Source organism: Notothenia coriiceps, unplaced genomic scaffold (genome assembly GCF_000735185.1).
Source record: "Notothenia coriiceps isolate Sejong01 unplaced genomic scaffold, NC01 NC01_scaffold00037244, whole genome shotgun sequence".
Taxonomy (NCBI): domain Eukaryota; kingdom Metazoa; phylum Chordata; class Actinopteri; order Perciformes; family Nototheniidae; genus Notothenia; species Notothenia coriiceps.
The window spans coordinates 4,333,797-4,359,542 of NW_011369945.1; the positions used below are offsets into that span (position 1 = coordinate 4,333,797).

General features: G+C 39.4%; 2 protein-coding genes across 3 annotated transcripts; both read left to right on the plus strand.

Moving 5' to 3' along the window:
* Window positions 1-8,154: 8,154 nt before the first annotated feature.
* tph1a (tryptophan hydroxylase 1 (tryptophan 5-monooxygenase) a) lies at window positions 8,155-12,814 on the plus strand. 2 transcript variants are annotated; one of them, XM_010793302.1, is made up of 11 exons: window positions 8,155-8,244; window positions 10,008-10,142; window positions 10,265-10,448; window positions 10,544-10,644; window positions 10,741-10,808; window positions 10,898-11,094; window positions 11,208-11,343; window positions 11,433-11,559; window positions 11,664-11,759; window positions 11,963-12,096; window positions 12,213-12,814. In XM_010793302.1, exons 1-11 carry the CDS (start codon window positions 8,155-8,157, stop codon window positions 12,385-12,387), a joined length of 1,443 nt encoding a protein of 480 aa, XP_010791604.1. In that variant the 3' UTR covers window positions 12,388-12,814. The 2 variants fall into 2 exon arrangements, with proteins under 2 accessions (XP_010791604.1, XP_010791605.1); XM_010793303.1 differs by lacking the exon at window positions 8,155-8,244 and adding an exon at window positions 9,133-9,177.
* A 1,248-nt stretch (window positions 12,815-14,062) lies between these two features.
* On the plus strand, window positions 14,063-20,482 carry LOC104964501 (secretion-regulating guanine nucleotide exchange factor). The gene is made up of 10 exons (XM_010793301.1): window positions 14,063-14,135; window positions 14,384-14,522; window positions 15,063-15,215; window positions 16,306-16,400; window positions 16,565-16,625; window positions 16,706-16,819; window positions 16,905-16,967; window positions 17,573-17,731; window positions 17,833-17,993; window positions 19,827-20,482. The coding sequence occupies exons 1-10, from the start codon at window positions 14,094-14,096 to the stop codon at window positions 19,980-19,982; spliced, it is 1,143 nt and encodes a 380-aa protein (XP_010791603.1). The 5' UTR covers window positions 14,063-14,093; the 3' UTR covers window positions 19,983-20,482.
* Window positions 20,483-25,746: the final 5,264 nt, after the last annotated feature.

Consider the following 25,746-nt stretch of genomic DNA (forward strand, 5'->3'; position numbering starts at 1 on the left):
GTGTGCCTTGGCAGCAATATAAATATATAGAAGACATAAAACACATTTCAAAAAATGGTTAACTCAAAATTGAAATGATTTCATTCCCATAAACAATGTGCTCTAACTGGTCTATGACAATATCTACAAATTAACATCTAAAACAATTACATGTTATCCCTTTGTTCTGGTACTCCACAGAACACCGGTTCAGTAAACAGTTTGTATATTTTACATTAAATTACATACAATGATAGTATTGTTTTGGCTGTATATTTTTCTGTTCTCATTATAGTGTCTGTCAGACATAGACCATATCAATCTTCACTGCAGCTTTTTATATGACATCTTTAACCAAAAATAGGTCGATCATTAAACACATCAATCACAGGCTGTTATTATTTCTTCATGCTTTGTTTAACGAGGAACATGTATATTTCTATACAAGATAAAAGTGCATTGACCTTGTATTGAGTCACTTTTCCAAGCATATGAGTAATGGTACTAATGCTGATGACACATCAAGTGTTTACCAGAGGGTGACAGTCACTCGGTAACGACAATAAAAGGAGATGAAAGGCTCGAGCCTGGCAACAACGAGCTCATTTGGTTTCCAAATGCACCGTTTCGCCCACTCATGGAGAAGAGCAGGGCAACCTGCGCATTTCCAGCAAGCTTAAGAAGGCTCTGTGAATATAGCAGCTTTTTAATTAAAGCTTGGATTGATATGTAGAACACTCTTTATAATGGAAATCCCGCGATGGTCATAGGGCTTGAGAGAGATCCTCCTATGGGAAAAAAACTGTCTTATTTAATCCTGCTTTCTCCAGACACGATCTGAACCTTGACTAGACGTGTAAAGCACATAGGTGGCTGGTGCCCTGATCTGCGAGTCATGTCCTGTTTGTTCTGTAAATGGCTAGAGCGATGTAGATGTAATCATGTTTGGCCTTTCAAGGTTGGTCGGGGCCAGTGACTTAAACTTTGTTGGGTGGCTCCGTCTTCAGGCCGGGCTCCCGGGCGTGTCATGTCACAGAGATCAGGATGAAGACCGGATGTTTCCTGCTTCCCTGCCAAACTTCATTGTCAGTCTGCCATTCTTCACAGTAACTTGATATGACCTGACTCCATGCAGAAACTCAGTGCTTTATTCACATCAAAGGCACTGAGGCGTATCAGGGCTGTCTGACGCTGATGCTGGATGTCAGTTACTTATTTTTCAGTTTGCCCACACAACTCGCTGTTCGCTGACATTTTGCCTTACAGTGAAATGTGTTCTATTTTTGTCTCAGAATTTTGTTAGAAAATTCACATCCGGTACAAGCTCTTATGTAAACTGGAAAGAATATTTCACAAATGATTGCATGATGTAGCCATGAAGCTCATACATATCTTGTGTTTGAACATTTTAATAAGGTTCAAAAAGGAATTTTATAGGTAATATACATTTCTGTTTGAACAGGCTAACCTGGGATCAAGTCTCATCAGGGAAAACAGTCACACAAGAATGTTTTCTTATATTTTGTTGGGCTTCTCAAGCGTTCTTCAGTCATACCCTGACATTTAGATTGATATTTCCAAGGTGTTATTTTGTGAAGGCTTGATAATCCATGTTAACACCTCTTGAGTGTGTAAAATGGCCCTGACGCTGATTTAATACCTGTTGCTGGGAGAGGAGGAGGGATAATGAAGGGATGAAGAATGCATGTGCAACGCCACGTCCTCTCTCCTTTGATTCCAAGGCCCGGCCTATTCACAACCACCTGGCCAAGGCGTGTTAATAAAGACACATGATGCTGTTGGGTGCAATCAAAGCCCCCTTCTCCTCATTTCCTGAGTTCCCCTGGCTTTCTATCTCTTGTCAACAGAATCACAATGAAACTTTCCTCTTCCTGAACACAGAATATCAAAGACACTGACGTTTTCTGCGCGTGAAAAAGTGAGGCGGTGACGTTTGTGTTTGCATTGCTTTAACTTCCGGTTCTGCTTCTTCAACCACCGTATCTGTTAGGATGTTGTTACAATAAACTATACAGCAAGGACACGATGTAGAGTACAACCTTTGTCAATAGCAGGACATTTTCCCCCCTTCGTCACCAACACTCTTTTACGCCAAGTTATTTTCATAACTGTATTAATCTCATGTTTGCCTATACATAACAACTGAAAGATATGTTGTGTATAAAATTAAATGACTATAAAAATAATTAATTTAATTATTAATATATTAATATTATTTATTATTATTATATTGTATATTAATTACTTATTATAATCACTATTCCTATTTGTGGGTGTATGTTTTATGTGTTCATTATTGAAGATAACTTGTAGATAGTAAGAGTTTGTAAGCAAAACTCTGTGGTAACAGAATTGAAATGTAATGTAACAATAGATCCATGTACATGTTTTTAAAAGAAATAACTGCTCCATAAAACTGACTTTCTTTTTTAAAATGATTTGCAAATTGCTTGTATTGAAGAAATCATAAAGTGTTAGGAGATTAAATGTAAAACGTAACATGACTTTCGAATTATCATCCGACCAATGCGTATCTAAAGTGCAAGGGAAAGCCTTTCAGTTGAAATGTAGAAAACTTTCAATGACCCCTTTTTTTCTTTAACACTGGCTTTTTTTTTGCATATCATGTTTCTATTTTGAATGTGGCAGGTGTTTACGGGCACAGCTCTATCCTGTCCTGTCCTTGTGTACCGCTGACGCCTGTCACCAAGCGGCATATGCTGTTGTTTGTTCTGCAATGAAAGAAATGGAGCTAATTAAAGAGATGTAGTGCTGCCACAGGAAGTGTACGTAAGCAGACCATTCACTGCTCTGATTAGTTAGTTGTTCAAACAAGGCTCAGGATAAGCTGAAAGACGCAACTCTATTGATGAAGTGCTATTAGAAAACCTTGAAGTCTCTGGAAATTCAAATAACACCAGTGTGCAGCGGAAAGAAAGACCGAAAATGCACTCAATTAGAACCACCAAATTGTTTGATTAAAAAAAAAAAGTAAAGTGTGTAAAATGTAATATCTGATGTTGAAAAATGTATAACTGCCCTATTTTGTATATATGAAAGGGACATACTTAGGTATTGTCATAGTGTTGTATTAGTTTGGTTTTGGCTAATTTAGGATTTGCATGTAAACTAGGAACTGATTATTATTTTATTTAGTGATTATTACAGTGATTACTTTTTTCAATAAACGTTCAGTTGTTTGTTCATAAAATGACAGTTAAGTGTAGAAATGTGTGTGTCTTGTTTTGTCTACTATTTAAAGATATAAATATCATAGAGAAGTACAAAAAACAAACAGAGAATGTTCACATTAAATTGTTTCTTTAAATATTACACACCAAACATGCAATTCTTTGAGTAGTTGACTTATTGATTAATCGAGTAATCTTTGCAAACAATTTCTATTTTTAAATTAGAAAGAAAATATGTTTTTTTCTGTTTTTCTTATCTGTAAATATATCTAAAAGCTTCACTGTTGTAAGACTTATTTTTTAATATGTATCTGCAATTACAGTAGAAAGTGTGAATGTCATTACTTGAGTCTGGATTTCTTAAATGCCAGTGACATGTAGTGAAGTTTTAATACGTTGTAATGCTCATGGTGGGCAGTTTATTAGGCAAGGCGAGTTCATTTATATAGCACCTTTCAACACAAGGCAATTCAAAGTGCTTTACAAAAATGAAAAAATATTAAGAAAATGGCATTTAAAAACAGTCATTAAAAAGCAAAGATAATAAAATAAACATTAAAAGAAAAAATACATGAATAAAAGTTACTATTTAAAAGTAGTCAGAGTTGCAGTGGACCTGCAGGTTTCTGGGAGTTTGTTCCAGATATTTGGAGCATAATAACTGAACGCTGCTTCTCCATGTTTAGTTCTGACTCTGGGGACATAAAGCTGACCAGTCCCTGAAGACCTGAGAGATCTGGATGGTTCATAATTTAGCAGGAGGTCAGAAATGTATTTTGGGCCTAAACCATTCAATGCTTTACAAACCAGCAGCAGTATTTTTGAAATCTATTATTTGACACACAGGAAGCCAGTGTAAAGACTTCAGAACAGGAGTGATGTGATCCACTTTCTTAGTGTTAGTGAGGACTCGAGCAGCGGCGTTCTGAATCAGCTGCAGCTTTCTAATAGATTGTTTTAGTGAGACCTGTAAAGACACCATTGCAGTAGTCCAGTCTACTGAAGATAAAAGCATGGACAAGTTTTTCCAAATCCTGCTGTGACATTAGTCCTTTAATCCTAGATATATTCTTTAGGTGATAGTAAGCTGATTTAGTAACTGTTTTAATGTGACTGTTGAAACTCAGGTCAGAGTCCATGACTAGATATTTAGGAACAGAGCTCGAGAGGAGCATTTCAGCTGAAGGGCCACATATTCAAAAGAAGCAAAGTTCCCATAAGATCATGTCTTCCTGCATTGAAGGGAATCATTGAACAAAATAGCAACTCCACCTCCTTTCTTATGCATTCTTTCCTGACTCATAAAACTAAAGTTGGGAGGGGTTGATTCGATAAGAACAACTGCACTGTTATTTTGTTCAATCCAAGTTTCCATTAAAAACATAAAATCGAGATAGTGCTCAGTGATAAAATCATTGATTAAATATGTTTTTCCTGCCAAAGACCTGACATTTAATAAAGCTAGTTTAAGTTCGTTAAATACACTATCAATCAGATTTTTTGTGACAAGCTGTGGCTGACATGGGATCACTGCTAAATTTGATAAACTCACACAAACGTTTGAGCGCTTCCTGTTTCTAAGCTGATTCACCGCTCTTAATCTATTACCTATCAACACAGATATCGGCAAAGCTACTGGCAGGCAGGGCCCCGGCTTTTCCTGGAAAGAGTTGAGAGTGCCATATGCCCTTGAGCCTGGAGTGGACCCAGCACATATCAGTTAGAGTTTGCTGCGTTTTGTACATACACATGCTTATCAGGCTTCGGAGACAGCAGATGCTGTCTTGAAGGGGGGATGAGGGGGAGGTGGTTGACGTAGGCATGGTGATGAAGCGGGGGAGATGGTGCGCGTCTCTGCTTCGGTTATTGTGGTGGGCGTTGTTGAGGGGCGGGGGTAAAGGACATGCTGCCAACCCTGTGTATCGCCTTCATGCGGTCATTGAACTCCAGGAAGTACCAGGGGTGAGATTAGCCAGAGAGATCTCTTGCAGCTTGATGCTCAGACTCTGAGAGTAAATCCCTGTGATTGAAGTGAACAGGACTGGGACAGGCTGGCCGACACGCTGAAGCCCTCACGATCGCACGCAGCATCTTCAAAAACACACAGAAAGAGATTAGAAATAAGGGTGTTTGCAATGTTTTAGAACATTTTGTTTATATTTTAGAATTCATGGGAGCATTAGAGGCAGCCTTTCCATGGCTGTTTTTCCTCGAAAGTAGATCATGTATAATGACATGTGTGAATGAATTGAGTACTCTCATTGTCTCACTGCAGGAGAGCACGTAGAGCTTCATCAAGAGGATCAAGTAATCAATACTGTATGTGCAGCTTTAACTAAGGCAGACTTTGTTGACAGTTCATGCACATGTCTTTTGATAAAGATACAAAAAATAATATTTAAAGAACACAATTAACTTAAGATATTTTGAATTTGTAAGGTAGTTTTGGCAAAATGTATAGAATATAATGGGGAAGAATATTTAGCTTTTGGTTAAATAAACCAGTGGTGACAACAAAGCATGTTTTTCCCTTTGAGAATGTTTTAATAGCTGGTTCAGCTATAGTTTCTCATCCTTAAAGCTAATTATCCAGAGACCACCATCCACATAATGTCATGTCAGACGAGAGACCCACAAAGAGACATCTAGACATCTTATTCATGTTGCACTCTCTGACCCCTGTCTTAAAGCATCTCAAAACATCTGCTTCAATTACTGAAGATCACATCGTTATCAAAAAGAGTCATTACTGTTTAAATACACATTTATATAACAAAATAAATAATATAAGAGTAAGTGTCTTGCAGAACATAACAGATAAAATGCTTGATTTGAAAACCTGGGCGACTGACATCAAATGAAGGAGATCTGATCCAGGAGCTGTCAAGAGGGTGAGAGGATCAAAGACCAGAGCATGTGCGACATAAAAGTGCAAACATATTTATGATGCTGCTGAGTGGAGGCGTCCTGAAAGCAACCCTTCATTACTGAATCACTAACAATACCACGGCCATACGGTCAGTAGGCATTGTCCTCTCCCCGGCCTTTTCTCTCTCCTTGGTTATATGCTACAATACCCATTCCTGTAAAAACATTTCAACCTCTTCCATGTATTAGTCACTGTGTTAACGTGTCTATAAGGTCTGCAGCGTGTTTGCTTTAGGCAGCAGCAGCAGCAGCATAGTTAACGCTTGAGACGTTCACTTGCATATTCTTAGGTGAATGAACAGCAAATGATCATTATTATTATTGTTAGCATTGCAATTAAATGTTCTCATTGATGATTAACAACATTGATTTTTGTACAGTTATCTTTTTCAATCAACAGATTCACCGATTAGTCTATTAAATATCAGAAAAGTCAAAAATGAACATCACAATTTGTGGTGAGTGTTGATGTCTTCAAATTGTTTTATTTGTCAAACCAATAGTGCAGAAATTAATGTTCAGTTAATTATTATATAGCAAATACAAAAATGGAACGACTAAACCTGAGAATATTTGAGTTTTCATTTGACCTGATCAATTAAGAATGAAGTTGCAAATTTATTATATATCTATCAACCGGTCAATTAAACGTAAAATAGTTTCAGCCATAATAATTACCGTGATGCAAAAATGTCAGAAAGTGAATAACTGTTGGGTGCCAGTTTATGTTTTAAAAGATCACTTTGTGATAGTACATGATTGTTTTTTGGAGTCATTATTGCAAACTCGTGGTTGTGTCTTGTCGCCGAGTTAGTGTATATTGTGTTTGCATATTGAAGCAGAATTTTTTGCCTTCCGTAGGTGGAGGTGATAAACGGCTAAGATAACAATCCAGTAAACATGTGCTCTCATGTTTTGCTGATGTTAAAGAGAGGTCGACTGTTGAAGGGGCCCTTTGTACCAAAGAAGAAGGATTTCTCTGTTATTAACGGTGCGAGACGATGTATTTTAAGTGACCAAAACATCAACAAAATGGAGGCCAACATAAGTTAACAATGCTTCACTATTCTGAAACATGGCTTCATAATTAAAGCTGGGCCTTGCTACTGTCTAACACAACATCTGAGAGTAGATCTAGATTCAGTACCTGGAGGCGGAAGTCCTCTTCACTGCCTCCTTTGTTGTGTAAAGCATCAGTCCATGTCACGAGTGACACAGGACAGGACCACCTGAGACACACTGCATGTGCATCAGCCACATGTTTTCATTAGAGCTGTGAGAAGCTAAACACACTGACTGAAAGACAAAGACATCACACCTGCTCTTCTTATGAGGGGACTGGGCTTATAGGGAACAGTGGTGTTATCTGTTTAAAGTAATGAGGCCTCTTTAAGTACAGGGCACCCTCATTTTGATTCTGCTTGCAGTGGCCTCTAAAGCTCTTTCCACTGATTGTCCTGAGCTTATTAAAAGGATTCACGGTGTTTAAGACAAGAAAACATGCAGACTATTTGTGTTATGTGGACAAAAACCCAGAGGTGCTTACAGTCAGAGGATTTTGAAATGTTTTGATCACTGTACAATGAAGGCTATGCTTAAATCCCGTTAAACCTTGACCTTTTCATAGTCTCAAGGTGTCAACAAACAAGGATTATTGACTGCTTGTGCCAACATGAGTCCACAGTGAATTATCAGGTCTGCATAAAAACTTATATTTGTTTAGAAACACATTGACATATCTTATAAAAACATTTATATTGGATGTGTTATTATCTCATAAAACAAGAATTTCATTTTCTCATTGAAGCTATTTCAGGCCTTAATGTACAATTAAAAAAAATGTCCCTTGTGACGTGAAACCTGCGCTGTTTTTCCATTTGCTGCAGTGGGTGAGATTATTGCCCCCTCCTGTTTCCCTCTGTGGTTAAATAGCAAAGCCCGCTGCTTCGCGGGTACATATCCCACTTTACATAGCGAGGGTTATTCCACCTGCAAGAAATACATAAAAAGGCGACTAACCGAGCATCACTTTAACATGTACTCAAACAAAAACGAAGGACCACGTAGAGGAAGATCTTTTGACTCCATGAACATTGGTTTAGAAGAAAAACTGCTGAACAATGAGGTAAGACCTTCGATAACAAATATATCATGTTTTCGTGCTACCTGAGAAGGTCACATTTCTCGCATGTGACTTTTTTTTTAAGAGGGCGTCTTAATGAATAAGCCTTCACTTTCTCGTCAGCGCAGATTAAGTTAAGCTGTTTTGTTATAGTGGGGTTTGCGTCAAAGGGTTAAGAGGTTTAAAGCTGCAAACCTCCAAACTGCATGACATGAAAGACTGTTTAATGCTCAATATACACCATTCACTGATTTTCACATGAAGGACGGAAGAGATAAAAGATAAATTGCCAACCAGCAGCGCACACGAAAAAGGACGTGACAGGAGACTTACCATTTGAAGGTATACTCACATAAACTTTAAGAACATAGAGTCTGAGACGAAAACACCCAAACGTGTTTAGTTGCGAACTTGTATTGATATTAAACTTTACATGAAATTATGTATTAATTGTTTTTAGGCCTTCGAATTGCATTTGGTCGAAAACGAAATAAGGATAGGAAATAATTGTTTGATTAAACGGCTGTAAGAAGGCTTACTTATGATTACAATTTTGAATAATTACAGGGACTTTGAAAAGACATCCAAAGCTGTCCAGTGATTTAAAAAAAGTAGAGGGACTGTTTAACGATAACGATTTGATAAAACGTCTGTGCGTAAAATCATCTCACTTTGCAGACCTGCGCGCTGCGCTGATTAAATGCTGCCAAATGTCTGGTCAGATCTCAACATGCAGGGGGTTAATAATAGGCTTCCCCGCTGTGTAAATGAGATTAAAGTAAGGCGATTCTTTGAGACAGACAAGCTCATCTTCGTTAAACCGAGACGCAAAGAGTTGACCCTGGAGCGTCCATAATGTTTTCGGCAATACTGACAGGGCTCCACCGAAATCTGGCATGCCGCGCTGTCTACACAATACTCGAACGTCGGAATATGGTAGGCAGCATATTAATGAATTTCAACACTGCTTTTCCAAAAGTCAGCATTATCCGGCTGTGTAGATGTTATATTTGAAGAGCCTAAGATGCGCATTACAGGAATAAAGTCTGTCTGAATAACACGACCAAAGTGAACTAGAACACGGTGAAGTCAATCAAACGTGATTAGTGTATAAGAGCTTTTGGCATTTCACAGTCCTGCGTCTAAAACGTGATACAGGATTACATTGTGCGTAAAGCTATTATGCCTCAACGTGAGATCGCTGTCCAAGGTGTTGACACACACACAGGAGAGGGTGGGGAGCCTCACTAATCTCAACCGTGTGTCTAAGTGTATAATGCATGAATGATACCTGTGTCATTAGTATGATTGTAAAGAAAACAACATGTTTTATTATCAGGGGGACACAATATTTAGATACTTGTGCCGCAGTTCTAGGGATCCCTACTTAATACAGGCTACCTGTTGTGGGTGTTGCATGTCCTTTAAGATGTTCATATTTTATGTTTTGGCTGGCTATAGATGCTCTTAACTAATTTGAAGTTATGGATTCATGTATTCTGTGTTATAATTATTTCCCATTGCAATTAAGTAAGGTAAAAACCAAATAAGGCAACAGTGTACTTCTCTTTAATTGTACTGATGAAGGGTTAACAAAACTATGCAGCAGGGGAGAATGTTATATTTTGTCCATACATTTGTGGGTGTATTCACATATGCACAAAAAATAACCGTTAATTATCAGATGACCAATGTTGGTTGTTAAATGAGGATGATCTCGTGCGGTTACTCAAATGGAAATCTAAGTATTTCATTATTTTTTTCAGATAAACAAATCCACCTTCACAAAAATTGAAGAAAACACTGAAAAAAAGAATACATCAGAGAAAGGGAGAGCTACAATCATCTTTTCCCTCAAGAATGAAGTGGGAGGACTAGTAAAGGCGCTCAAACTCTTCCAGGTGTGGACAAAGTTGTTTCCGGTTCCTTCCTGTGAATTTAAGAATGTATACACTTATTTGGTGTACAGTGTAATAAAGCATAATGTAGATAACTCGAAAATGATTGTCCATGTTTCTTGCAGGAAAACCATGTCAACCTTGTACACATAGAGTCCAGAAAATCCAAAAGACGCAACTCTGAGTTTGAAATCTTTGTGGACTGCGACAGCGACCACGAACAACTGAATGAAATAATCCAGCTGCTTAGTAGCCATGTGAACGTGGTTGATATGAATCCTCCAGATAATTCCTGTATAGAAGAGGAAGGTAAATTAAATCCCGAATATACTGTACTACAAATATGTTACATTAGGCTGTACTATCCGCAAAAAGATACATTTTTATTCTCCCTCTTTTTTCAGATATGTCTAACGTACCTTGGTTTCCTAAGAAGATTTCGGATTTGGACAAGTGTGCAAACCGTGTCCTGATGTACGGTTCTGAGTTGGATGCGGATCATCCGGTATGTCAGCACAATTCAGACAACTGGTTAAATTTAAAAATGCAAACTTCTTACATTTGCAGCATTCTCTTATCCATCTATGTCTCTCCGCAACAGGGTTTTAAGGACAATGTCTACCGGAAAAGGCGAAAGTACTTTGCTGATCTCGCCATGGCCTACAAACAGTGAGTATATCTAGTATATCCTAATGGTTATTGTGAACATCTGTGAAGTTCTTACTTGATACTCATAGAATTATTCTCTATTGTGGCAGTGGGGATCCCATTTCTCGGATTGAGTTCACAGAGGAAGAAGTGAAGACGTGGGGAGTTGTGTACAGGGAGCTCAACAAGTTGTACCCCACCCATGCCTGCCGGGAATACCTGAAGAACCTGCCACTGTTGTCCAAATACTGTGAATTTAGAGAGGACAACATTCCTCAACTGGAAGATGTGTCACGCTTCCTCAAGGGTACGTTTTTTTAAGTTTTGCTTAAAATAATTTAAAATGTAATTTGTATCAATCAATCCACTAATCGTCGCAGCTCAAATGTAGTCACTCACTCGTCTGTGTCATCTTCTCAGAGCGCACTGGATTCACCATCAGGCCTGTGGCTGGTTATCTGTCCCCTCGTGACTTCCTCGCTGGTTTGGCCTTCCGTGTTTTCCACTGTACCCAGTATGTGCGGCACAGCTCCGACCCCTTATACACCCCAGAGCCGTGAGTAACATACTGTACTATATTCTAAAATAAGGGATGTCAATGTTTATAAAAGCCTTTGGTCCTAATAGTTTGTCTTAATGTTTAAGGGACACATGCCATGAGCTGCTGGGTCACGTCCCGCTGCTGGCAGAGCCCAGCTTCGCCCAGTTCTCTCAGGAGATCGGTCTCGCTTCCCTCGGGGCCTCAGATGACTCTGTTCAGAAGCTGGCCACAGTGAGTGACACTGATAAATTCAAATTCAATTTCCTATTCACAAATGTATATAGTCTAATATAATTGTCATATCTGTTTCTGTTTTCTCCACTCTTATGTTACAGTGCTATTTCTTTACGGTGGAGTTTGGCCTATGCAAACAAGAAGGGCAGCTGCGAGCATATGGAGCAGGACTGCTGTCATCTATCAGTGAGCTGAAGGTAAAGCTAGAGTTGTGTTTCGGCAAGAATCTAACAATACGATATCATGATAAAGGGGTTATAATATTTTATAGTTTCGTATTTTGCGTAAACTGCGTGATATATTCTTGTTGTCAAAATTATAAAAGGAAATACACACAACCGTTGAGAAACAATGGAAATGGTACAATGGTTGCAATACCAACACTGTTTTTCTTTTACAGCATGCACTTTCAGGCAAGGCAAGGATAATGCCTTTTGACCCCAAAGTTACATCCAAACAAGAATGCATCATCACAACATTTCAGGATGTGTACTTTGTGTCAGACAGCTTTGAGGAGGCCAAAGTCAAGATGAGGTGAGCTTGGTTTCTCAGTAAGATATAGTACATAATGATGTATCTTACACGGATAGATGTACATTATACAAATATTTCCCTCATATTTTTACATGGATGATGTTTTGTTTTTTTAGGGAGTTTGCCAAGACCATCAAGCGTCCCTTCACAGTCCGATACAACCCTTACACCCAGAGTGTGGATGTGCTGAAGGACACTCCCAGCATCAACAGCGTGGTGGAGGAGCTTCGGCACGAGCTTGACATCGTCGGTGACGCCCTCAGCCGGCTGAACAAGCAGCTGGGAGTCTGACTGCACATATTTTAAAGTGTATGACCTACAGTCCATCAACGCTCACCGTGTCCCCACCCCAAGCACTGCTGTAGAGATACTTCTGTTGTATCGACTTTCCTCAGTACAATGAATGTGTACTGCTTTTGGCAATAAGCTCTGCTGTCCTCACTGCATGGTATATGGCTTATACAATTTACAGAGACACATTAGGTATGTTTGGCTGCTGAAATCAGTAAATTGCACAAACCCAAAGATCTGCTTAACCTGAGAAATTGCTTTGCTTCGGTTTTAAATAGCTCAACAACCGCTTCTGTATTGCAAACAGGCAACGCAACCTTTTAAAACATCCCCAGCTGTGATAAATGCAGTTCAGTCAGAAAACTCACGTGTTTCTTTAACATGTTTATTAGAAGCAGCATAGTTGAGTTTGGCGTCTAGGCTCGGGCCTCATCACTCCACAGATATACATAGCACGATGAGTGATGATTAAATAACTAACCCCCAGAGCCTACAGGTGGAAGCTGGGGTGGAAGCTGGGGTGGTGGTGGGGCAGCAAAGCAGCAGCAAGCAATGCATAGAGAGATATCTGGCAGGTTAAATAGAGCGGCATATTAAGGAGACTCCGTTTGGTTGGTTGTAGAGTGGCAAGGGGCGTTATGTATGAATGCAGCATAAGTGCTCGAGTTGATTGCCTGAACTAGCTCGCAGGCTTCGCCCCATATGTGGTTTCCTCATCCAATTGTTAACTTTGCTGTTGTATAATATCATGTGAATTTTTTGTACTTCTTTCACATTTAACATTTCATCTTCCTCCCTTCAGTGATTTGAATAACATGTACCATGTTTATATTCTTTTGGTTTGTCTATCATGTTTCCATTTGTCTGCTGTTGAGGGAAATGATAAAATGTACCTGGTGTTATAAGAATGTTTTCTTGATCGATTACGACGGACTTGTCCCTTGTTCCAAAACCTATTTCCTTTTACAGTGATGATTTGAAATACCTCCTCTTAAAGTGATTATATTGTAGTACTCCTGAAATCAAAACATTATTTTTGTACTGTAAAGAAATATAGACATTATAAGTGGGATAATTATTGAGACAAATAAATAAATTATATGTGCATCGTGTCTTCAGCGTGTGAAATGGTTTGTTACCTTTTGACTTGGTACTTTTCAATGTCCTCATATTGGTGGTTATGTTATGGATAATGATGGCTGATGATCATCATTGAGATGCAGAATGTCAGCGAGGACGCTGATAGTGATGACAATAGTTCAGGTTATAGTTTGTGTAATCTTAATTAAATGTTGAAAGAATAACATCCCATTGTCGCAAGGGTCTTCTATTCAAAGGGGAGTTTCTATTCAAAATAAAAATAAGATTGGTGATCTATGTCCAGGTTTCCAGGTAATACTTTAGTCTCACAGTTGAAAAATGCTGATAAAATATGTATTTTTAAAAAGAAAACCATGCAAGTTAAAGCAACATGAGAAATAAGACATACAGTTAAGCAGGTTAAAATATAGGTGCAACATTCATTCAATTTTAGCCATAAATATGTATTTTATTATCTGTTCTCTTTTGATATGTTAAACGTCATTGTAAGATATAAATTGTCTTTATTATTTACTATGAAATGAGAAGGAAAACAAATGAGAAACCTATATCTGCAGCATGGTTCACGACAGTGTCGCAAACCATGCAGTATACGGTATTTCTCCATGGAAACGAATTCGAGGACCGAGTTTTGTTTACACTCTTGGGTAAGTGATTTAACTTCACCGTTAAAGGTTTGTTTGATTCAACGTATATTTGATGTATCTAAAATACTCAACGACGACACACTGACATTACATTGGGGGACTTTAACGTAGCACTTTTGCTAACGTTAGCAAACTAGCTCTAACGTACAAGAGCAGTGACAAGGAACAGCCGTTAAGATTCGGTTAACGTTAAGGCAGGAGTACTATCGGTCATATTAACACGGTTATCATAATGTGGTGTCGGTCAGGGAGCCAACAGCTACGGCCAGCTGGGACAGGGACATGTGGACGACCAGCCGGAGCCCCGGTTCTCCGACATCACTACTCTACAACACAAGGCGGTACGGACTCTCACCGGCGGCGGGGGACACTCCGTGGTTATCACCGGTATTTGACCGTTTGCTCCTCAACTGTGCTGTTACTTACTTGCAAGACTGAAACATGTGTTGTGTTGTGTTGAGCAGAGGTGGAAGAAGTACTCAGATCTTGTTCTTAAGTAAAACTATAACTACCAGTGTAGGAATACTCTGTTACAAGTACAATTAATACAATGAAAATGTTACTCAAGTAAAAGTAGAAAAGTATTAGCTTCAAATATACTTAAAGTACCGAGCAAACTGACTGAAACTGCCCTACTGAGATCATGTTAGGCCATGAAATGACATTAAGTGTGATATAATATCAGTGATATACTGTAGTAGGTATTTGTAGCCAAAGGTTAATTTCCAACACCTGTTCACAGGAGGCTTTTAAAAAACAAAAAAATAGTACAGGGAGGTCTAGAGAGGGTAATGTTGTTTCTCTTTCAGACATGAAAACATTACAATTGTGCTTCATTTTCAGATCACTTGGTAGAGATTCCCATAGGTATGCTACTTTAACAGAGAAGAATATGCAATATATTCTGTGTGTTTTTGTGTCGAACAGAGAATGGAGAGGTGTTTGTGTGCGGACAGAATAACAGAGGCCAGCTGGGACTTGGCCACATTGCAGACATCACAACTCTGCAAATCTGCCCCAGCTTGACTCAGAGGGTCTCAAAAGTAGCCTGTGGTTGGGAATTTACAATTTGTCTTACTGGTGAGAACTTTTTTTATTTAAGTATGTGTTGATCTCTTACTTGTGCCATAAGGGTAAGTACGGAAGAGGATTAGGGCCACACAAAAATTATCTTATAATTCTGACTTTTTTCTCAGAATTCTGATTTATGATTTTTGTTTTCATGTGGCGCTAATCCCCTTCCTTAGGTAAGGGCCATATAAGTTTCATGAAAAAAAAACATTAGGCATTACCCAAGTTAAAGATCTAGATATCAGAGCAGCCTTATATGAGTGAGTCTCATGCTGCATTATATAAGAGGGGACCGAGAGAAATAGAAATGCATACAAAGAGATTTATTTTATGTGATAATTTGCAATAGCAAAATCAGATCAGTTGGTAAAATGAACGGTTGGATATTTACAATAATGCAATTAGGTGACAATTTGATATTAAAAAATGTAATGCAAGTAGGTTACAGTAGAGGGCAGTAAGGGGGAACAAGGAACAGTTCTCACAGACCAACAAACTCATCATGCTGCATTCATTTCATAAGAAGGTTACTCTGATTATCAATCTCTCACTTGTAAACACCATTCATGTTAACATCCAGGTTGAAATTATAATTAGGTCATTGTTTTTACAAGCGCTGACATATCCATCTTGGAACTTCTTAATAATACAGACATGCCTGAAAAAGCACAAAATACAGACTTTCATGTCAGCTATCTCCACTTTTTAGGTTAATGCAACCCACATTTTAGGTTTGGAGGGTAATACATTCTGTGTATTACACACACACACACACACACACACACACACACACACACACACACACACACACACACACACACACACACACACACACACACACACACGACTTAAATGCAGCATGAGACTCACATTCCAAGTGATCAGGTTTGTCCAAAAAGCAGCAATAGCTGGAAGGCTCTCATGCACACTAGCTTCACCCCTCCCAGGCACCACTTCAGGGAGTTACCCAGAATCCATAGCAGGGTGTGGTTAAATATGGGTATGAAAGATAAAACCCTAAAACCACCCATCCAAAAATATTGAATATTTCAGTACTTTTTATTTATAAAGATTTTTTTTTTTTTGGTCAAACTGACAGATTCTGGTCGAGTCTTGGCATGTGGCTCCAATGCATTTGGACAACTAGGTGTTGGAAAAACAGTATCACACTCTGCAGATCTACTGGTTGTTGAGGTGAGCATATGAGCAGTATATATTTTACACATTTAAATCACAATATCACCACTTCTTTTGCCATACCATTATTTAATCAATCCTAAATTAGCTCAAATTGCTACAGACTTACTTAACCTTATGATCAGTTACCAAGCAGATGTTGCTGTGCTGTGTGCTTTCAGAGTCTGAAGGATCCAGTAGTGAGTGTAGCAGCAGGACTCAGACATTCATTAGCTGTTACAGGTAAGCTGGCACCAAAACATCACCAGTGTTTTTTATTAAGCAGTCAATCCACACAGCCTAATGTTCTGTTCAACCCTCAGTCTCAGGCTGTGTATATCAGTGGGGAACTGGCCTCTGCAGTCACGCTAAGAGAGCACTCAGCCCCCGGCCTGTCCCCCCCCACCTCAGCTCTACGGTGCCCTCTCTGGTACCAGGTAAGTGGTCTACTGAATATAAATAGTTGATGAAAGGAATATTTTTATGTATTTCAGTGATGATTGATAAATGTGTCTGTTGCAGGTCTGGATCAGAAGAATGTACACATGGTAACTGCTGGCTTAGCGCACTGTGTGTGCCTCACAGGTATGACACCCGAAATGTATACTGCTGTCGATTCACATTTGATTTAATAAGCCTAAGTACAACCTCTTATGGAGAATGATAATTTATTACCTGGGACATTGCAGGAAGGAAGTTTACCCTCCCAACTTGCTGAAGATTGTTGACACAGACAAGAAACAACTTTATATAGCATGTCGTGGTATACAAATAAAGGCTTGATTTGCATTGTGATTTTGATTGTAGGCATTAGGCAGTTAGGCAATGAAGGCAGCAATACATTTTTTACCAAAGACAATAGGAAACCGCACGGTTCAAGTTAAGTTTGAAAGGGTTCTCTGCAGCTCTTCCAGCAGGGAAAACTTTTGATTGATGCATTGGAAGTGTATAATTGTACTTTCTGGACAGAAGCAAGGCTATAATTTAAAAGCAGATATGTAAAGCCTTTTGTGCTGTTCTTCCTCAGAGGGAGCATTCAGAGTTTCAGGTTCTACGATCATGTTGTCCTCGACTTCATGGTCATACATCATGTCTGTCTGTAATTAGTTGAACGGCAACAATCAATTACTGCCTTTCTGTGGCTGCTTCTGCTGAGGAAGAATGATGTTTCTCCTGTCGTGTCTGTGCAGAAGACGGAGATGTGTTTCTGTGGGGAAGCAACAAGCATGGCCAGCTGACCTCCACAGAGCCCTTCCTGTCCTCTCCCACTCTGGTGAAGCGCTCCCTGCTGGGTGGAGAGAAAGTTGTCCTCGTGTGTAGCGGCTGGACACACATTGTTGCTCAAACAGGTTAAACACAATAACAGATATTATGTTTTCAATGTTCACAGGTTTTTATTGAGATTTAACGGACAGTTGCCATATCTGAACAATGTCCCTATTCATTTCAGAGAGCAGGAGAGTGTACACATGGGGCAGAGGAGATTATGGACAGCTGGGCAGACAAACCTGTCACCACGCAGAGCGGCAGAAGACTGGTCCTTCAGCAGGAAGTGGGAACACTGTGGTGAGCCTCCCTGCAGAGGTTAAAGTCCTCTGTGGAGCAACACAGGTACAATTGATCACTATTTTTCACCTCTAAGTCACCTATGTGGGCTGGTAAGAAACATGTTCGAGTTTATGAATGTTATTACAATGAATGTAACAATGACTCAACACCATGGGTCGACTACTCCATTTATAAAATAGTACTAATTGTTCATAATGTACAATGTACAGCGGTGTGACTTGAATACTTTAGTCAAGTTCTTACCCTTAAGAACTAATATTGCACTTGAGTATTTAAAGTTTCCGATGCTTTATATTTGCCAATATTATACTTTTTTACTCATTTATGTGACAGCTTAAAAAAACAAGAATGATCCTATGAAATAAAACCCACTGTTATAAAGCTAATTAAGCCCCCTAGTGGTATATCAAATGAGTAAAGTTACTTCTGTCTGCTACATCATTGAAATGCTGCTTGCATCAATAACAATAATAACCAAATATTGTAACATAAAAATGTAACAATAGGTATGAGTAGGCCTACTGTTACTTCTAAACATTTATCCCATACACGTATACTAGTTCTTTCAATGGAGGGCTTTAACTGGGAACATTTTAAATGGTTGTATTTATACATTTACTTAAGAAATAAATATCTTCATAATTATTTCACCTGCATATGTTTATTCTAATCAGGTTTGAAGATATACTGTGTTGGATCCTATTGTTATTGCCATCACACGCGTGGTGTATAAAATAAGTGATTCCGTCCAGCAGGGGGCAACAGAGGCCCACAAACAAAGCTGAGGGTTGTTTTTAGTTGAAAAACAGTCTTGAGTGAATGGGAGCCAAGCCCACTGAGAAAAGCTTCCTAATGTTTTGCATCTCTACATCTATCGTGTAAAGCACTCACACATATACAAAGTACCACTTACATTTAGGGAAGGCGGAGATCTCTTCTCCCACGAGGGCAATTATACGAAAGCATCTTGGGATTGCAGCAGTTTAGCTGAAGCCTAAATGGCAGCTATATTGTTGGAGATTGTTTCCTAAGTGGATGTCAGGGAGCATCTCTGGATCATTTCTTCAATGCACACATGATGCAGCAGCACAGGCGATGTCGAGGCGTAGTCACCTCGCGTGTAAAGCTAAAGGCAAGATGGATTAGCCGCTGGGATTATGAATCTTTCAGTCCAGCGTACAGTGTTGGTCCTCATAACACCGTCTTTACACACCCACTGAGTCAATATTTATTAAACTGTCACGTTTTAATGAAGCCAATGAACACTATTGGAGTTACAAATTAAAACCTGTCAGGGGTCCAGGACTCAATGGATTTGTTTTAATGTATGGCTTGCTACAGCTTTATGCTTGATCAAAGACATTGCTTCATCATAGCAGCTTTAAACTGCATTAGCAATGATATATACTCAATTCAGTGAACTTGTATTGCTAGTAACAATGTTTTATCAATCTAAACTGGAATCTAGAGAGCGCCCTCTCATGTTTCAGGATCATTATTTAATAGTGTGCTCTTAAGAAGGACTGGAATAAATGCCTTGAAGACTGTTGCATTACTAGTGCAGGTTATTCTAGCTTTTATGAATGATCCAGGTTTTCTGTCATAGTTTCTGCCCTGCTCTCTGAGAATGCTGTGTGGGGCTTTTATTTACAGAATCTTTTTTTACCCATGTAATTTGCGTTTCCATGCAGTTCTGAATAAAAGTTGGAAGCCTACTTTTTTGTTTAAACATGGAATTTTATTTCGGTTTTGGAGAACATTTGGTTACAAAGCATCTCAGTATCCATGGTGGTAAAGTATTTTGTGAATATAACAATTGTAAAATTGTCTGCTTTTATCTTACATTTTATACAGTTAAAATATTTTTCTCCACAGATTGCGTGTGGATCTGAACATAATCTTGCCATTTTAGGTGAGTGTTTCAAAACAAAAATATCCACACTATTTATTGGCTTTTCTTTTGTATGTTCTTTTCAAAATGTGCTCTATTCTCCTGTATCAGAACCTGTCATCTTGCTAGAAACAATATAAGAATAAACATGACAACTGTACTCGAAAAATAAATGAGGGCATCACTCTGAGGAATTAAAGCAGAATTCTTTAAACATACAGTATTGTTTTCAGGATGTGCAAGTGCCTTACACAAGACACTCCACTTTTGTCCTTACATGACTCTGGCTCCTACTAAATAAAAGAGAAGGGAATACATATTGACTCAAAGGCTGAGTAAGGGAACTGTCTACTTTACAGTTAGACATGTGTGAAATATTAATCCTTCTGCTAATGCTGCGGAGGATTTCTGAGGTCAGCTCATTGCTCTGTGGCCTTTGCATCAGGAAGTAATTACAGCATGGATAGATGGGTATCATTGACCGAGGCAATTACCCGCACAGGCCTGCAAAAGAGCTGAATTCCCCGCAAACATTTACAGGCATGTTTTTCCAGTTCCAGAGTTTTTGGAGAGCGATCTCCCTTTGTCTACATGAGAACAGAACATAGACATCACAGCTGCTCAAATCCCTTAAATAATACTAAACAAACACAGATGTATATTGGGCTTCCTCTTCCGATTTAAAAATAGATTCAATTAGTTTTGCGTGCTTTACAGGGTTGCCCAAAGTCTACCGCTTTTCCATAGTCAGCGACAATCACCAAAAATCTTTTGGAAGTAAAATCTTTTTTCCATAAAATGTTAAACACTGACCCACTTTTTTACATCAGCCTGAGTATAAGTACCGCAGACGAACACGAAAACACAGGCACTAGGTTCCATTTAAGAGGAAACTCCTGACATTGTTGGTATTGCTGCAGTCAAAGCCACACTTGAAATATTTTGACCAATTAGAAGGGTTAATTGGAAATTCTTTATGCTGAGTGTCAGTCATTATGGCAGTTCTTACAAAGCATTGCTCCGTGCGTTCAAAAGTTCAGTGATGTGATGAGAAAGCAGGGCTCCTGTGAACCTCCTCCTCTGTGCCGGGCTCTTCTCTCCTCCTCTCCTCCTCTCCTCTCCTCCTCTCCTCCTGTCTGGAGCGTGGCGGCAGGAGCAATGAAATGGCAAAAAAGGATTGGAAGCAGAGACCTGAGTGCTGCTATTTCTGGTCCTGATGTAGGTCAGGCGGAAAGGAACGGAGAGCATTGCATGCTGCTCATGATATCTGCTGCCTGCTCAGCCCTTGCCCATTTTCACCTGAGCAAGTGCTCCTCATGTATGAAATTCATCATCGTGGTCAGACGTGGGAGTAAGGCCACAGCTCATCCAATCTGAGGAAAGATTTGTTTGTTATGTGAACATTTTGAACTTAACATGAATGTTAGATCAGACCCTGTTCAAACTCAAGTGTTGTATGATGTAATCCCTGCAGATATTGTTACGATGTTATCGCTAGTTCGGAGGTGAGATTTATTAATAGTTGAATATAAAACCAAAAGACATGATTTGTTTACAAGGAAATGTCTTTTGGCTCTAGTGTCTTGTTTTTAATCCTTTTGTTGTGCCGAATATTGTGCAGCACTTAGTTGCCATGGAAACACCAATGTGTTTTACTCCAGTCACTGAGTCCATGAATTAAGCACGGCACCAAAATAAGGCTTTCCCCCAGTGAAGCAAACATATCAACACACTTTGCTCACCAGCTAATGGATGTTTACTGAGCAACCTTAATCAAAGATGGAGACATAGGGAGTACACTTATAAATAGATACAGTGGCTTCTGTTTGTTATGTACAAGCCATTACTGGTAGATTGTCACCCTGACACTAATTGCTGGCAAGATGTCAAGGAAAGCATTTGTTACATGGAGAATCCAAATCTTTGAAGCCCCTGAGAGACGAGCTAAAAAACGCAGAGAGACAAAGAAACCCCACGATGAAAGAAATGAGAAGAAGGCATGAAAGACACACAACTGCAGGACAGGGAAAGCTTGAAGATGTGTTACCCTTGAGAAAGCAAGCTCGCTTCAGTTGCCATGGCAATGGAGCCTATTAGGTAACTGTGTTGCCATGGCACGTGTCTCCTCGGTGATGCAGACTTGACCACACCCACCAACAAGCTCACCAGCTGTGAAGAGCAGTGAGGCTTTGTGCTGGCTGAGTGTCAGTGTTGGGGACAAAAAGGTGTGTGTGTGTGTGTGTGTGTGTGTGTGTGTGTGTGTGTGTGTGTGTGTGTGTGTGTGTGTGTGTGTGTGTGTGTGTGTGTGTGTGTGTGTGTGTGTGTGTGTGTGTGTACACACACACACACACACACACACACACACACACACACACACACACACACNCCTTGTTGCACTTCAAATGTTTTGTTCACAGATTAAATATTATTCAGCGGTTAAATTAATGATATTCACCAAAAAAAATGTCGATATTTGAGAGCTAAAGCCTTTTTAAATGACATTTTCAATGAAAATTACTTGAAAAAATGTTGGTTTGGGGATTACTTTAGTCATATGGTGCACCCTATAGTGTATGAGCCTTTGTCTTTGATTGTGACACAAAGATGGGATGGCTATTTTTAGGAGTTTAAATAGGTTTTTGATGACCTTGAGATGACCTTGTCGAAGCTTGAATGAAGACCACGGATCCAACACCATCATGCATACCATCTACGCTACACAGCGTGGGGATGATTCTTATTGTAACCACCTTAACTACATGAGTTAAAGGTACCATCACAAAGCAATACTTTAGCAATAATAACACCGCTAATGCTTCAGCATACGAAACATAGAGTTAACTGTTAAATTACAAGCGAAAACACAGACAGCTCATCACAGAGGGGTCAACAACATCGATCCAGCAGGCAACGAGGCCAAGGATGGAGAGTAAGCAAATGCGTCCCGTTGCCGGGCAAAGAATAAACGGCCTCCGCCCACTTTTGCAGAGGGACAATGCTGTCCAGTTGAACGGCGGCAATACAAATTTCTGCAAGCTTTTTTGCCAATCCGATCAGAAATGGTAAGAAAACCGTAGATTTTTGGGATCTTGAAAGAGGGCGCCGGGAGATGTCCAGCATGGCCAGCACAGGGCGAAACCATTGCATTAGCCCATTAGATAAATAGACGATCGGGCCTCGGATATTATGGTTAAATTATAGCAGTAGCGCTTCGATTTTCATAGATGAGAGGTAAGCATCTACGTCACTTTACGGGGCCCCGCCCATATTTGGGCGGAAAACAACGGCTGTCATTTGAATGGCGCGATCGAGCCTGAAGCACAGAGTCTTCTGCTTACTGTCCTTCTCTTAGAGGAAGTACAAAACACGGTAACTCTGGATTTTGTTTAATGTTGAAGGTGCAATAACGACCAGCCAGCTTTTTGGCATGATACAACTATTATGTTCCGCCTTACCTCAATGGAGAGTAACAGCTGGAGAAATTACAGCCTCGCCTGAGCTGGTTTTATTGTAACCATATATCAAGACCGATTGCTCGATTGACCAATGATCGAATGTAATTGTTTGCCTGGACTGGCCATCGGTAATCGAGCTCTTGAAGATCCAAGAAATCCACGGTTTTATTTTCAAAAAAATCTTGATCGGGCATGGCAAAAACTTCAGAATTTTGTATTGACCGCCATTCAAATGACAACGTTGTTTTCCCCAAAAAGTGGGCGGGGCCGTAATTTTTGCCCGGAAGTGACGTAGGTGTTTCTCTCATCTATAGGCAAAAGACAGACGATCAACAAAATATGACATAAAATTAACTGACACTTAGGCGGGGGTTCATGTATTGAAGTCAATGGCGAGAGAAAGATTATCTTTCGATCCCATTTGAATTGTGCCATGAATTACACATAAGATGTTTGTCAATTTAAAAGATAATTTTGCAAGTAGAAAAAAAAATATGGTTGTAAAACTGTGAAGTAACACTTTTTTTTGTTGTGAAACCGCTCAATGAACTACATCTCTGGTCTCGCACAACACACGTCACCAACACCAAGCTGGCCGTCACGTTAGCACATTTCACCTCCTTCTTTCAGAATGAGGCGAAAAGTATTAAACGAGGAGAAAATCACTACAAGTCTGGGCATGTTGAGAGCTATAAACACAAAAGGGGAGTTAGTCGGTTCCGTAAGAGCCGAGGTGATTGTTATAAACGAGTGTAATGTGTAACGTTAATGTCAGCTAGCTAACATTAGCTAACCAGGTACACTCCTCTGTTTTGTTTGAGCAACTGGTTTTCTCGTTAAGAACTGCGTGATCGCTGTGTATGCTTTGGATAACATTAGTGTTGGCAAGGACAAGGTACACAGAAAACTAGTTGCTAAAACAAAACACAGGAGTGTACCTTGTTAGCTAATGTTAGCTAGCTGACATTAACGTTACACATTACACTCGTTTAACACTCACAGAAACCTTGTACAGCCGGTCCCGTCCCACATGCTGGCTCATACGGAACCGACTAACTCCCCTTTTGTGTAATAGCAGCTCTCAACATGCCCAAACGTGTAATGATTTCCACCTCCTTTAATACTTTTCACCTCATTCTGGTGTTGGTGACGTGTATTGTAAGACACCAGAGATGTAGTTCATTGAGCGGTTTCACAAACAAATAAGTTTAACTTCACAGTTTTACGACAAACTGTGACATTTTTTACTTGGAAAATATTTTTTTAAGATTGACAAACAATCCAAACACAATTCGAACGGGATCGAAACTTAACTTTTCTCTCGCCATTGACTTCAATACATAATTTTTCCGAAATAAGGTCCCATGGAGGTCCACCGGAAAGGGAGGGACTTCCAAATATGTATAAAAGTGAAATACGAACATAAATATTTTTATTCAAAAGAATTGCTGAACTGAATCAAAATAATATTCAACCTGAAAAAATATTTCAAATACTTATTTTCATTTTGAATACATCATTGTATTTTTCAAAGTTCAGAATAAAAACTTGAACTTTCAAATACATTTTTTTTGAATGATCAAAACTTATGACCCTGATATAGCTCCATACTTTACACCTTCTGACTTTTTGTTTGTTTTTTAGGCCACTGGCCCCTACAAAGACCGCTGTGCTGCCTGCTGGTTTAACAGATGTAGCACTGATATGTGTAATTAGTTACTGGGCCCCATCCAGCAGGTGTAAACTATTGACATGTTCTCACTAAAGAAAGCATTAGTGAAAGCAGTAAAATCAACACGCACACTTTTCCAGTGTGCATGGAGGGACATTTCCCGAAGCTGAATACTCCCCTGATGTGTTCCACATTTAGCAGTGAGCAATACAAAGCAGAGCGAAGATTGACAGAGCTCCACCAAGACAGGCAAGAAGATTAATTATAAGTGAGCCCCAGAGTTAATTACAGACTCTATTCACAGTGGATACATCAGTGGAAAACCCTTTCCCTGCATATCACTGTAGGCCAGTGGGTTGCCGGCAACAGTGAGAATTATCCAATAAGAAACAAACAAATCCTCTGCCTGTCACCCTCCCTCCAGGCCAGACTGTTGCTATCTGTCACAAAGAGACATCATTTACTGGAAGAGGCGATCTCGTAAGATGCACGTTTGTTTAACAGTTTGAAGAGTGGGATGTTCAGAGCCAGTCAGGTGTCAGGAGGCTCGACATATACGAGGCTTTATCACACTGCTGGCAGCAAGGGTGATGTTTGTTTTCCAGTTCCCCTGCTAATTGATGTAAATAGGCTGGAAAAATAAAATACCAAGAGCACTAATCTATTATTTATTTCAAAATGTCATGTTGACTTATTTAAATAGCTTGATTCGTCAGTCTAAAAACAAAATAGATTCAGTTTACAGTCATTGAAAACTAGTAGACCAACAATAATTGT